Genomic DNA, 13,467 nt, shown 5'->3' on the forward strand with positions numbered 1-13,467 from the left:
TTTGTCCGTTTTAATATAAAATTAAATATATGTCAAGAACGAAGTTGCATTATTGTTTTTTTTTTATGTATTTCTTTAAGCAAAACCCTCCATGAAGTTGTATCCCATACCGGACTTTATTCCCTCCAGACCCAGAGCACTCCGTGACGTGATGACGGTGTTCGCTTCTGTCACGTCACAGCACGTATGACCGAAGAGTGCACGCACGGGCCCAGTCAGTCCGTACTGCTAACCTACTTTAGATTAAATATTTAACGTACGTGCCGTGCTTTTTTAAAGTTTTTATCACTGAAGGTGGAATCTCTCTACTTCCGCTTTCTGTGTGGAAAGCGAGGTGTGTCTGTGCTGCCGCTCGCGCCACTCCTCCTCCCCTGTTGTTGTTGTTGTGTGCATCATCGGTCTCGCGCTGTGGCTCGTGTTGGCTCGCCGCGCGCATGCAGCAGAATGGCTCGAGCGGTTCCAACGGTCCTAACGGTTCAGACAGCGGCAGCGGCAGCAGGGAGCGGCAGGCTCTGTCCTTCAGCCCGCTGCCCGCCGCCACCACGCGGGTCCGCAGGTTCATCCAGGAGAGGCGGACGCTGCCGCTACCCAGAGTGATGGTGGTATTCTCGGCCGCGGGCGACACCGACAAACCGGGCGATGCCATGTCCAGCTCGGACTCTGCGGAGGACGAGTTCCGAAAGCCGGCCTCCCCAGCACCGAGCTTTACCCTGAGCAAGCCGCTCCGCTCCCCACTGAACGCCCCGGAGCAGGAGGTAGGCCGCTTCTAGCCGTCTGTTTGACAGGAAAAATCATGTTTAACCAGCAAACACCAAACCACAGTTAGCTTCAGACATACAAGGTGTTAGCACCAAATTATCTGTGTAAGCTAAGGTTTATTACTCTAAACTAACAGCAGGAAAGTGTTCAAAACAGAGAAAGTAGCCTAGCCTCCTCTTTGCTTCCTCATGACGATAATAATCGTACATAATGTTACTACCAAATTATTACACTATTTTATTGATTTGTACAGGTGTCAGTGTTGGGTTGAGCCAGCTGGGCCCTGTCATGATTGGCTGTCACATGACATCATGTGTGAACATGTGATGTGTGCAGCCTGCTGATGGATCTACAGGTCTTCAGCTGAATAATCCTCTTATTTTGGTGGTCTGACAGTAAAGAAGTGGCTGCTCAGAGTGTCACATACCTCCCCCTCACACATGCTGCTTACAACCATTTGAGTAATCCCAACATGCTTTTAAATTAGCTTTTTTTTTTAACTGTAGGGCTAAATAATTTATCAAAATACTTTCGAAACTGTGATATGGTGATGTGCAATATCCAAAAGTCACAGAAGCTGCAATCATTTTTGATAAAAGAACTGGACATTAACCAGCCCCCTCAGGATTTTTAGGGATTGTTGCAGCCTAAAATGCCTGATTTCATGACAGCTTTTAAAAAGAATTGTGATGCATATTGCATCATTTTTAGGCTTTTTTTTTTTTTTTTTATGAAAGTGCCAGACTGTAGTATTAGACTAGTCTTATTTTTGCTCATAGATTAGGCTGTTGCAAGTTAGACCATTTCACAAACATAAAGACTGGAAACCAAAAAAATTAGACACTTTTCCTCAGACTATTATCAGGATAAATTAATATAGACAAACAGCACTGGTAACATACAGCGTATATACAGCGTATATACAGTACATATATATAAATAGAGCCTGCGAAAAAACCACCAATCAGAGTGCACAGGCAGTATCTCCCTGGCATCCATCCAAATTAAGGCCAGTTAGGTCTTCCAACAAGGTTATAAGATAAACTACTACTGGAAGTAGATACTTATCATCCAATACATAAGGAGAGACCAGATATGTATATATCATGTACAAATGTGTCAAATGAACAAAATATACAGAAATTTGTAGATTGCACATGTATGACAAATTCACACAAATATAAATAACTTTTGTTTATATAACATACAAACTTTGAGGAGTGCATAACAGATATGTCAGTTTTACAAAGCACTTCCATAATAAAGGATGACTTTGTGAACTCATCCCTTTACCCCACAAGTCCCATCTATAGGCCAGAACAGCAGGAAGTTGCTGGAAGTCTTGTGTTCATGGAGGAAAGATGTATGTGTATGTACCAGGCATTGTGTAACACAGTTCAGGCTGCTGCATCCTCTCCATCTTTCAAAGGTAAAGCTTTCTAAAATTTATCCTAATAAAGATCACTTCTGGAACTGTTGTGGAGTATTTCCTGCCTCGTTTGGACACATGTTCTGGCTATGCCCAAAATTATTTGATTTTTGGAACTCTATAATTAAACTTTATCTGATATCATGTTAAGGCCTGTGATGGTTGTATTTGAGGTACTGGGAGAGGTTAACCAGGTTAAACTCTAATGCAACTTTTCCCAAACCATCGTGACCCAGGTCACAACAGGCCTTAATAAATTTCTAGAGTATTTTTGTGCATTAACGTTCCTGACCTGTTATCTTGATGCATGCATGTGCACATTAAATAAAAAAATATATATATCAATTTAGGCTGATTTAACAGGTCAGCTCAATCTTTTTATTTCTTCTCATCAAGAAAGCAAACCAAAAAAAAAGTTGACATAACTCAAAAGTTGAAGGCAACTTACTTTAATGACTTTATTCTTTTTTTTTTCAATAAAACTAAAAGATTCAAATTTATTTAAAGAAGAAAAGTAAATTATCTCAACAAAACATTATTAGTTTTCAACTTTTTTTTAAAATGTAAGAGTTTGAGTTGGATGCAAATCTCAAAAATCTACTGAAGTATGACTGATCTAATGCAGTTGTTCCCATAATTTATGTATTTTTATTCAGAATGTTGCATTATTTTGATAGTTTTATGTTTTTTAATTAATTTATTTAATTAAAAAAAATCTGTACCACTAGAGGGAGCTTGCATACCACCAGTTGTACATGTACCACAGATTGAGAATCCAGGCAGCAGAGTATAGTATTCAAAGTATTCTGTATATTATTATAGCAATTATTATTACATTACTATGGTGATGACTGCAGACCGAGAGAGAGATCAAAGCCAAAGCGGATTTTTATGATAATATAACCCTAATCCCACTTTTTTCTTTTTTGCTGATCTGAAACATTGTCCAATTCATGACTCAAAACCTTGATATGATCCAAATCATGAATTTTGTAATTGCTCGCTCCCCCTAAACAGCACACTGATTTTATGCCATGTAACGAACAATGTACTGCAGTATACCATGCAGCTCAAAACCGTTACTCTTTTTATTTACCAATTTTATTTCCATTTTGATTTTAAAGTTTCCAGAGGTCATCTCTCTGAATGTTGGGGGCACGTACTTCACCACTCGCCTGTCCACGCTGCGGCGATTCGAGGACACCATGTTGGCCGCCATGTTCAGTGGACGTCATTACATCCCACGTGACGCCGAGGGACGCTACTTCATCGATCGGGATGGAACATATTTTGGGTGAGTGATAGCACTGTTTGTGACCTGGCTGTTTTTTAAACCAGGGACCGAATCTATTGTTATTATCAAATACCAACAGTGGATTTGCTATCAATTCATTGGCCAAACAAAAGAAGAAAACATCCTTATCATCACAATGATTTAATATGGCTGTTATTGGTCTGTTGGACTGAAAACACTGACAGAAACACTTGGGAGAGGAGGAGGTCTATGTGTGAGAGTAGAAAGCGTGTAAGTGGCTGAGAGATGGCAGAGCACAAACATTTAGTTTCTAAAAAAGCTCACACTGCAGTGTGAAAGTGGTTTTAAAGCTGCTGATGGCAACTCATTATATACTGACAGGTATCCATGAGTCAGGTATTCTATGAAAAAAAAATGGTCTCTGCCTTCTGCCAGTTCTGTAAACTGATTTGCATATTTATTTCTGTGCTGCTGCACTTTTCTTACTTTTTGCTTATCGGCTGACATACAGTATATACCTACACAAATATGTCAGGGTTAGGGCTGCACGATATGCTAAAAAAATCATGTTGTGATTCATTTTTCAAAGATTGCAAAGGCAATATGATTCACATTTAGTCAGAATGATCATTTTTACATTACGATTTTCCTTTTTACTGAAAGAAATGATTAAAATCATGATGATGTGACATTTGTTCAGGTCTGAACCAAACAAACATGTTTTATTACAACTGGAGAACATCTGTAGGGTATGTCTGCAGCACTACAGTACTTCATGCTGTTTTGTTGCAGTTTTCCTTTATCACAAAATTGCGTATTTGGATATTGCACTTGGCCATTTTGAGATTTTGATTATTTTGATTATTTATGCAACCGTCTTCTGGGATACGATAAAACTGTCCGATGCTGCCAATCTAGTCTGCGTCTCCACAATTATACAAAGCCCTGTAGTTTCATGGTAGTGTTGATCTGCATTGTGGAGGAGTGGAAAGAGCAAGTGGAAAGTTATGAGCAAAGTCATGGGAAACTGAGTGAAAAGGTAATTAGGTAATTACAAATAATGAGCTGTGTGGGCTGTCCCTGTATCATGAACCTCATCAGAGTTGAACAGAACTTCACTGAGATCCGTCAGTCTCCGGGCAAAACAAATTATATTTAACAACGAGGATAATTTATTAAATTAGCATAAACACAAAACAGTTAACTTAGAGTATAGCTCTAAACATACAATAATATATAATATCGCATTTAATTGTAAATTATCTGAAACTGACAGCCCAAACAAACTGGTCTAGCTTGGTTTAAAGCCATGTTTACAGTTCTGTGAGGCTGTAAATAGCACTTCCTCCCCCTGCATCTTTCCTGTCTTCCCTGTACGTGTAATCCATTTAAATTGAATAATCTTAAATCTGGTGTTGATTGTCTGGCTTTGTACATCTTGACAAATCTACTGTTATTCTATCTGTTGTTATTTGAGGATTCTTTAGATTTAGCTGCAAATGTCAACCTCACGGCGGTGCCAGAAGTCAGACGATCACCACCATCAGTGGGCTTCGCCCTCTGAGGACCATGAACCCTGAATTTCATAAGATATTAAAATCTGGACTGAAGTGGCGGACCAAGCAACCGGCTTTACTGTCTCCGGAGTCACGGCGCTATAGCGTGTCTAAAAAGCAAAAGCAATTTGCTTTAAATATGAATGTGATAACAAGCAGAGTGAAGATGTAGAACTTATGTAAGAAGCAGAATGGGGCAAAGTCAGTTCTGTATGCATGCTCCTGTGTGTGTGTGTGTGTGTGTGTGTGTGTGTGTGTGAGGCGGTGTGTTTTAAAGATTTATGAAGAAGTGAGAGATAGAAGATGTGTAACTATATAAGTAATTAAATAATAAAAAATAAAAAAAACTTGGCGGGGGCAGCCGGCTGCAGATGTACTCAGATGCTCGGAGGGAGTCTTTTCATTTGGGACATTAATACTGGTGTTTTCAGCCAACCCTAAGTTTCTGAGGCTATTGTCTCGCTGGAAAATAAATCTTCTTCCAAGTTGCTGTTGTGTTGTTCACTGCAGCAGCTATTTTTCTGCATTCATTTCATTCCTGTGTTCACTAGCCTCCAAGGTTCTGCTGCAGAGAAGCCGATCAAAACTTTATTGGCCAAGTATCTCGATACTAAAGTTATTTATTTAGTCTGCTTGTCTCACATAATCCAAGTCTCCTAAAGTCCCAACATACCGTTAGCACACTGTTTGCAAAGCATAGGTCCAAATCATAGGTCCAAACATGTGGAGTGCACAGATGTACCACATGATTGGACCTATGTTTTGGACCTAATTTTCAGCTGACAAGATTGTGACAGTATTAATTAATCAAGAGGGGGAGATTTGTGGACAAAACAAGACATTTGAGGACATCATCTTGGACTTTCATCAACATTTTTCACAATTTCCTGACTTTTTTCTTGTTTTTTAGTTGCAAAAAGTGGGATTCATCAGGTGGGAATATAGTTACATGTGACTTTGTCCCAGTGAGTCTGCTTTTCATCCAAAGGGACATCCTGAACTTCCTCCGAGAAGGCGAGCTTCCTCACAGGGACCGAGTGCGAGCGGTGCACAGAGAGGCGCAGTATTACTCCATCGGCCCGCTGCTGGACAGCCTGGAGGACACTCAGCCGCTCACGGGGGAGAAAGTTCGACAAGCTTTCCTCGATCTGCTGCCCTATTACAAAGGTAACTGGAATCTCTGATTAAAAAAGAAATTAAATTAAATAGTAGTAAAAGTAAATATGTTTGATTAAATTTTGGCACCATTAAAAGTTTGCCAAGAAGTTCCTGTTTGCAATGTACCCACTGTGTTTTTTGAGCCATGATAGGATTTTAAGAAAATTATAAGGACAAGAAATGGTTTAGTGATCTAAGTGCTCACTCAAGATCTTTTTTTCATTTTCCAGGTTGCGAGCAAAACCAGACTGTTTTTAGAAAAACATGGTCAGTCATCTATACATTCATACTGATGTTCTACTAACGAGAGCACATGTCAGTTCATACAGTAGCAGATCAGTGATGATCTTGTGGGGCCACAAATGCAATCCATTTTGTCCGAGTGCAGCAAGAAATTTATCAACCCCAAGATTTAGTGAAAAAGTACTTCTTTTCATATTTTGAACATCAGTCACAATATTTATCCAGTCAGTCTTCGTTGGAAGTTCGGTCTGTAACCATTTTCGTGTTACACATGAAAGAACATGTCCATCTCCAAAAATATTCTTTATGACTTGTATTACCTCCTGACAGAATGGCCAAAAGGCTCAGCAGCTCCAAAATATATGGAAATGATTAGGACTGGAGAAAGGAATTATTCTTATTATTGTTACTATTTTTTTTTTACCATTTTTTTTTCTTTTTTGTGTGTTTTGGTTTGTGTTTGTTCGTGTCCTTGTTCATTGTCTTGTAGGGCTGCAACTAATAGAAATGATGGTGATAATAATAATAACAATAATGATGATGATAAAAACTGCTATTCAGTAATTCTTATAATTAATTAAGTAACTAACACTGGCAGCTCCAGGACTTTGGTTTCACCATGTCAGGGTTTAGAGGGGGGGAAAGGAAACAAGAGACATGAGGGGGGCAAAGCAACTATTATGTTAAACTCTGCCTTGCATTGAACCACATTTATGACTGTATCGTTGCCTCTCCCACATATAATATAAACACTAAAAAATTGATCACAAAACAAGGAAATAATTAAGGCTGGGTATTGATTCAGATTTCCTGAATCAATTCGATTCAAAACATGAATGATTGAATTAAATTCTGTATCAATTCGGTGAGGGATATTTTAGTTCCAAAACCAGTTTTGCTTGGATAAGAAAGAGAGTCTCAGAGAACTAATGCTGTGAATTGTGCACGGAATCCTCCAACCTGGTGCATTATTAAAAATATTAATGTTTACATCAAGAATTGACCCTAAAGCAGTCACATTAATTATGTAATGAAAAGTAGTGAAATCTCGCACCACGAGATCTCGTGCAAAAGGCTCAACACATGAATCAATATCAGACCAATCAAAGGAAAATGGATTTGAATCGATTTTGAAATGATCTGCCAGGTGTTCTCCACATTTCCTCCAACACAGACCCCCTCTCCATCTCACCTGTCTGTACACATTTTAACTTGGGGGGGGGGGGGGTTGTGAAATATCTAATCAAATTCCACTAACAGAATTCTCTCCCAAAAACCTGAACTGGTGGAAGTAGACCGAACAGAGAACATAATCGACCAGTCTTCCTCTGAAACGATAAGTCCAGAGAGTTCAGTGACTTTTACTGTACCAGCACTGTGTGCAGGGTTTTATAGTATTTTTTTTTTTTTTTTTTTTTTTTTTTTAAAGGAAAAAAATGTCCTATCTTGTATGCCAGGTACTTAATTTCATTTGGTCGTATAGATTATCGTTTCTTATAGGAGTATTGTTGTGTAGCATAAAATTCTGGTATCGTGACAGCTCTAGTCAGGACCATAGGTTACATCTTACATCAGCTCAGGTCTCGCTCACAATCATGTAGCACATGCTTACACATACTTTGGAGGCAGGCTATTACTCTATTATTCATGCATTCTGTAGTGAGAGTCCATGGGGTGCCTGGTACATTCTCATAGTCTTTAAGGGTTGAGGCTGCACTCTGCATCCATAATGAGTACAAGGCGTCCGTCAGCCGGTGATGTTTATTATAGCAGTCTGGTTAACGTCTTTTATTGCAGTTCAGTAAGAATTGTCCTATTTAAAGAGTGAAAGGCTATAAATAAATAGTACATTGTGCAGCTCTTGCATGCATATTTTATATTTTCTGTTTCCCAGTATGCATACAACAGGATATTTAGGAATATGACCATTCATTATCTCCTGTTAAACATCAATTACCTCAGTCTAGAATTTTTCTAATATTGGACGTTGCAGTAAGTGCATGAGTGCACCAACCATGCTAATTAGATTCAGAAGTATTTGGGTCCTTTTCTTTTTAACTTAGCCAGGTACCAAACCCAAGAATGTACAGACACAGGTATTCACTGGATTACTTTTGTGCTGAAGAAAACTTACAAACCTGATGATTCTCAGCCAAGTTAAGTTGTAAGGGGTGTCTTTTTTAAGTGCATCTATGGATGTTTACCTTTATGTTTACAAAGGCAAAAATAGCTCAAACTCAAAGATTACGAAGAAGAAAACAGTGTTGAGTGGCAGCTTAATTAATGTTCACAACCTGTTCAGTCTCACACCGACGTGATGTGAAGAGGAGAGCTTCATACAGAGTCTGCAAACAAACACAGAGCTGGTTCCCCCCGACAGTACATAGTTCACAGAGACTTTGCTCTACAGCGTAGGAGATGCTTTACATATCATTTACAATCAAGGCAAGTTTTTATTTATGTACGACAAAACTCTTTGCACAACGACAACTCCAGACAGAATCAGGTCTGGACATTGCTCGAATTTGCCGCTCCACACACGTAGCAGACAGCAGGAGATTGTCCGATGAATTCTCACATGTTGGATCAGTGCGCTCCACCTGTTTTCACATGTTTGGACCTATTTTTCAACTAGTGATCAATCTGGCAATCATTTCTCCACTGATCAAATAGTTGTTTTGTCCATAAAATGTCACTGCTGACAAGTCTTAAATTTGCAGAATTCCTTCCATAAGGTACCAAACCCAAGAATGTACAGACACATGTATTCACTGGATTACTTTTGTAATAATTTATTTATTTGGCAACCCAAATAAAAGCTCCTGTAACCCGCCTGTGGCTCACGACCCGGTTTTGGGAATGACTACTGCAGATAAGTGCAGAGTTCCAGTGTGTCTGTGAAATGGTCTTAAGTCTACAACATTTAAAACTGGCATTAATGTTTGTGCCTGTTTATTTCAGAGAATCTGGAGCGTATCATGGAGATTGCCAAACTGAGAGCCATGCAGAAAAAGGCCCGGTTTGCCAAGCTGAAGATCTGCGTCTACAAGGAGGAGATGCCGATCACGCCGTACGAGCGCCCCCTTTTTAACTCTCTGCGTTTCGAGCGCTCGGACAGCGAGGCCAAACTCTTTGAGCACCACTGCGAAGTGGACGTTTCCTTCGGACCCTGGGAGGCAGTGGCAGACGTTTACGACCTGCTGCACTGCATTGTCAGCGACCTGGCCGAGCGCGGCATCGCCGCCGAGCAGCAGTGCATCGGCGTCTGCGACAAGCACCTTATCAACCATTACTACTGCAAGAGGCCCATCTACGAGTTCAAGATCACCTGGTGGTGAAGCTGGAGGGACCAAAAAAAGCAGAAGGATGGATGTTCCGTTTTTACTCCAACTCGGCCGATATTGGTTTTTGTATTGAAGTTGCCAATATTTTGTGCTGATGTCTTAAAACGTGACCCTTTAAATCATACTCACCAATGTTTTCCCCGAAAATATCTTTTTCTTTCATATCAAAATGAGAAACACTCACATACAGAGGCTGAGAATGGATGTGCTTGCAATTATTTTTTAACTTCCGTTATCTTGAGTTAATTATTTTTCAAGAAAACAAGCTTTGGTATCTCCGGATTATCAATTGTCATAAAGCAAAAGGTTGCTCCTTCTTATTAATTATGTTTATCAGCGCATAAAAAGTTCACATGGTTTGATTTGAAACTCCCAGACTCACCGCACAGAGCAGCCTGTGAATCGTCCTCTCTCATGAATTTAAGTGGAGTCAGCTGCAATGCACTGTCACTTTTCAAGCAAGAATGTCAAATATTTGCTGGTTACAGCTTCTTAATTGTGAGGATTTGCTGCTGCTCTTTGTCGTTTATGAGTTTTGGACAAAAAAAGGAATTTGAGGATGTCAGTTAGATTCTTAAATGTGATTATTTCCTGGTTTCTTTACAAAACAAGACATTTGAGGATGTCATCTTGGATTTTGATCAACATTTGTTGACATTTTATGGACCAAACAGCTAATTGATTAGAGGAAAAATGATTGCCAGATTGATCACTAGTTGAAAAATAGGTCCAAACATTTTCAATTGACAAGATTGTAACAGGATTTTTCACCATTTTCTGACATTTTATAGACCAAACAAACAAGTAATAATCAATTAATCAAGAAAATAATCGACAGATCGCTCGACTGACAGAAAAAAAGGGATGTATATAGAAAACAAGAAATAATTAACTTGTGATCTCGAGATTAAAGGACTGAAAAAAATCATTGCGAGCACAGATGTTCACGGCCTTCTGTACACCACATTCACACTCATAATCAAATGAGTTAAATACCAACCATTTACAGTGAAATTCAAGCCAATGAAAAACACAAATTCTGTTTTGTTTTGTTTTTTTGTTTGTTTTTCTTTTTTTATGGACCTCCAGTGGTTTAAACTCCTCACCTTGACGCAGTGATATACAGGTGGTTCTCCAGGACTCGGTGACATCATTGTTGGCTAACGAAGAAGAGGTGACACAGGCCTAAAACTCTGAACCAGAGAGGGCAGAGAAACACTACTGTTCAGTCTGCCATTAAGGTACTACTTAAAGGTCTATTTAAGGTTTATTAAGGTCTACTACTACTTAGGATAGGACACATTTATGGGGCTCACCGTGTCTCCACCAGTGTCTTCACTTGATGTGCTCAGGCTCAGTAATGCTTGTGTGATCAGACGGGTTTTTGGCAGCGTTCGGTCACTGTATTAATGTGCAAGTTAAAGAAAAAAAAAAAGCCCAAAAAAGTAAAACATGGCTGCATAATGGCTGGTATTATGTGAAAAGACAACCATCATGCAGGATTGGACTTTTTGAAGTGGTTTTGTATGAGGTCTTTATCAATAGTCAGTGTATTTCCTGCAGTAGATGGCAGTCAGCATGCCCCCAGTTTGTAGAGGCAGAGATGAGTACCAGCACCAAAGCTAAGAAATGTAGTGTATTGTAGTGTGTACGCTATATTTAGAATATTTTCACCACTTTCCTTTGCCATCAGACAGCCTTTTCTGACAGGAAATCACAGTTAGAAAAGCCAAATATTGCTTCACCAGACTCCACTGACAAAATCAATTATTTTTATCTTGCAGAACACAGGAGCTGCAGGTCTGCCACTGCCTCGATCTGTTAGTTTGGTCGTATTATTGTGTGACTTCAGTCAATCCAAACTAACCTTTTAAAACACCAAAGTTGCACAATAACACAAAGAAACTAACTGATCGAGGCAGCAGCAGCCCAGCAGCTTCAGTATTCTGTGATATAAAATTACCGATTTTGTCAATGGAGTCTGGTTGATTTGGACAGATCAATGTTTGTGCTTATCCTCCATGTTAGTATTCCTTCTGCTCCAAACTGGAGGTGTGGTCTGAACTGTCTGACTTTAATCTACTGGTCAAACTAAACCAGTTACATCTGTGGCTGCCAAGCTCCTCTTTTGTTTCTAAAGTTACATTATCTAGTTTTTAGTCATGTAACCAAACCAAATCAAACCAAAGTGTCTTTTTTAGGCTTCAAATCTTTTTTTTTTTTCAACTTGCGTGTTAATCTACAGTGACTGAAAGCAAAAAAATATGCAGAAAATCTAAAGTCTGAGAAGACTTAATGCAGAAGTGGGTGACATGACCTTATATCTCATTTAAAAGCAAATTCTGTCCATTGTTCAGTTATATTTTTAAATGTGTTATTATTTATTTTATTATCTACTACATTAACTGATTTATCAGTGTAACTGTAGCTTTTAACCCTAATCTGGATCGTGATTGGGTTCAGAACTGCAGAGCTAACATTCACAGAAATTACCTTGTAGTAAATATTGTAAAGTAAGTAAACTGAAGTCAAATCTGTATTTTTAGGTCTTTTAAGTTTTGTTTCAGGATGCAGAGTAACTGTGAGTCTGTTCCTTTTGGATAACACAGAGTATATTTTAATTATGCAACCTCCTGAGGAGTGTGTTTTTAAAGATTTGAGGAATGTCTGGTGGTACCTGTGGGGTCAGTTGTCACATTTTACTTGGTTACTTGAATATCAGCAGGTAACTCGGTTGCAGGGGAGTAGTTGTGAGTAGCCAAATTTGTCGCACACTTATGCAAATTTGCAGATGTCACAGATAATAATAGACTTCAGTAACTATTCTTATTTAATGTCAACTTCCATTCCACCTTTTTCAACATTACATCATGAAGCTTCGATGTAGAGTCAAAGCTAAGCTACATGTAATTTCCTACTGTACTTGATAAAGACGTCTGAGCACCTTGTGATTGTAACCAATATATATTTTTGTTTACCTCAAGTGAAAGTATCTGATAAATAACTATAAAGAGCAGCAGCAGCATCAGTTCATTTATCGTCACTAAGAAAGCCAACATGCTTATTTTGTTGTTGTACTTCTAACAGATGATGCAGGAGAGACGCTACGTTCTCCCTCGGGCGAACTGCTAATCTTGATTTTACACTGTTTGTTCTGTTTGCACCGTTTTGGATGGTTTTGTATTGTTATTTATCTATTTCTGTTAGCTTCTAGGAAGCTATAGTTCTATATTTGGGTTTAGTTTGTTTGTAGTGAAAAAGAGATGTTGTCATTTTTATTATTTATGGTAAAATTAAAAACAACTGTTAAATGCTTTCGCAATGTGTCCCTCTTTTATTTATGAAAATATGTTGAAGAACATTGACAACAACTCATCCTCTGAATGCTTTTGCACCCTTTTTACTTCTATTTTATTGTTAATTCCACTTTAAATGGCCTATTTTGTATTTTTCATTACTTTTTATAACAAACATCTTATTTCATTCTTGTCTGTTTATTCTTTGTAAATATGTCTTAATCTTAAAGAAGACAACTATAGTATATTTACTGAAATTAATCATAAAAGATAAACTTCATTGATCCCACATTTTGGAAATTCATGTTACAGCAGCTCAGCAACAATAGGTACAAAAAAGGGTGTGACAATAAAATAAATATAAAATAGAAGAAAAAATATATAAAACAATTAATAAATATTAAAGGGTTAAATAGAAAATATTAAT

General features: G+C 38.4%; 1 protein-coding gene across 1 annotated transcript; it reads left to right on the forward strand.

Moving 5' to 3' along the window:
• Nucleotides 1–9,743, forward strand: kctd7 (potassium channel tetramerization domain containing 7). The gene is made up of 4 exons (XM_084730078.1): nucleotides 1–755; nucleotides 3,313–3,482; nucleotides 5,988–6,166; nucleotides 9,362–9,743. The coding sequence occupies exons 1-4, from the start codon at nucleotides 435–437 to the stop codon at nucleotides 9,736–9,738; spliced, it is 1,047 nt and encodes a 348-aa protein (XP_084586204.1). The 5' UTR covers nucleotides 1–434; the 3' UTR covers nucleotides 9,739–9,743.
• The last annotated feature ends 3,724 nt before the right edge of the window (nucleotides 9,744–13,467 follow it).

The sequence above is a fragment of the Lutjanus erythropterus genome, chromosome 11, assembly GCF_056507025.1.
Source record: "Lutjanus erythropterus isolate fLutEry1 chromosome 11, fLutEry1.hap2, whole genome shotgun sequence".
NCBI classification, from domain to species: domain Eukaryota; kingdom Metazoa; phylum Chordata; class Actinopteri; order Lutjaniformes; family Lutjanidae; genus Lutjanus; species Lutjanus erythropterus.

Bases quoted from the DNA above. Each gene is read 5' to 3' on its own strand.
- kctd7 (XM_084730078.1), top strand. From the start codon at position 435: ATGCAGCAGAATGGCTCGAGCGGTTCCAACGGTCCTAACGGTTCAGAC. The intron at 3,483-5,987 runs GTGAGTGATAGC...TTTCATCCAAAG, and splicing joins CGGGATGGAACATATTTTGG to GGACATCCTGAACTTCCTCC. The intron at 6,167-9,361 runs GTAACTGGAATC...TGTTTATTTCAG, and splicing joins TCTGCTGCCCTATTACAAAG to AGAATCTGGAGCGTATCATG.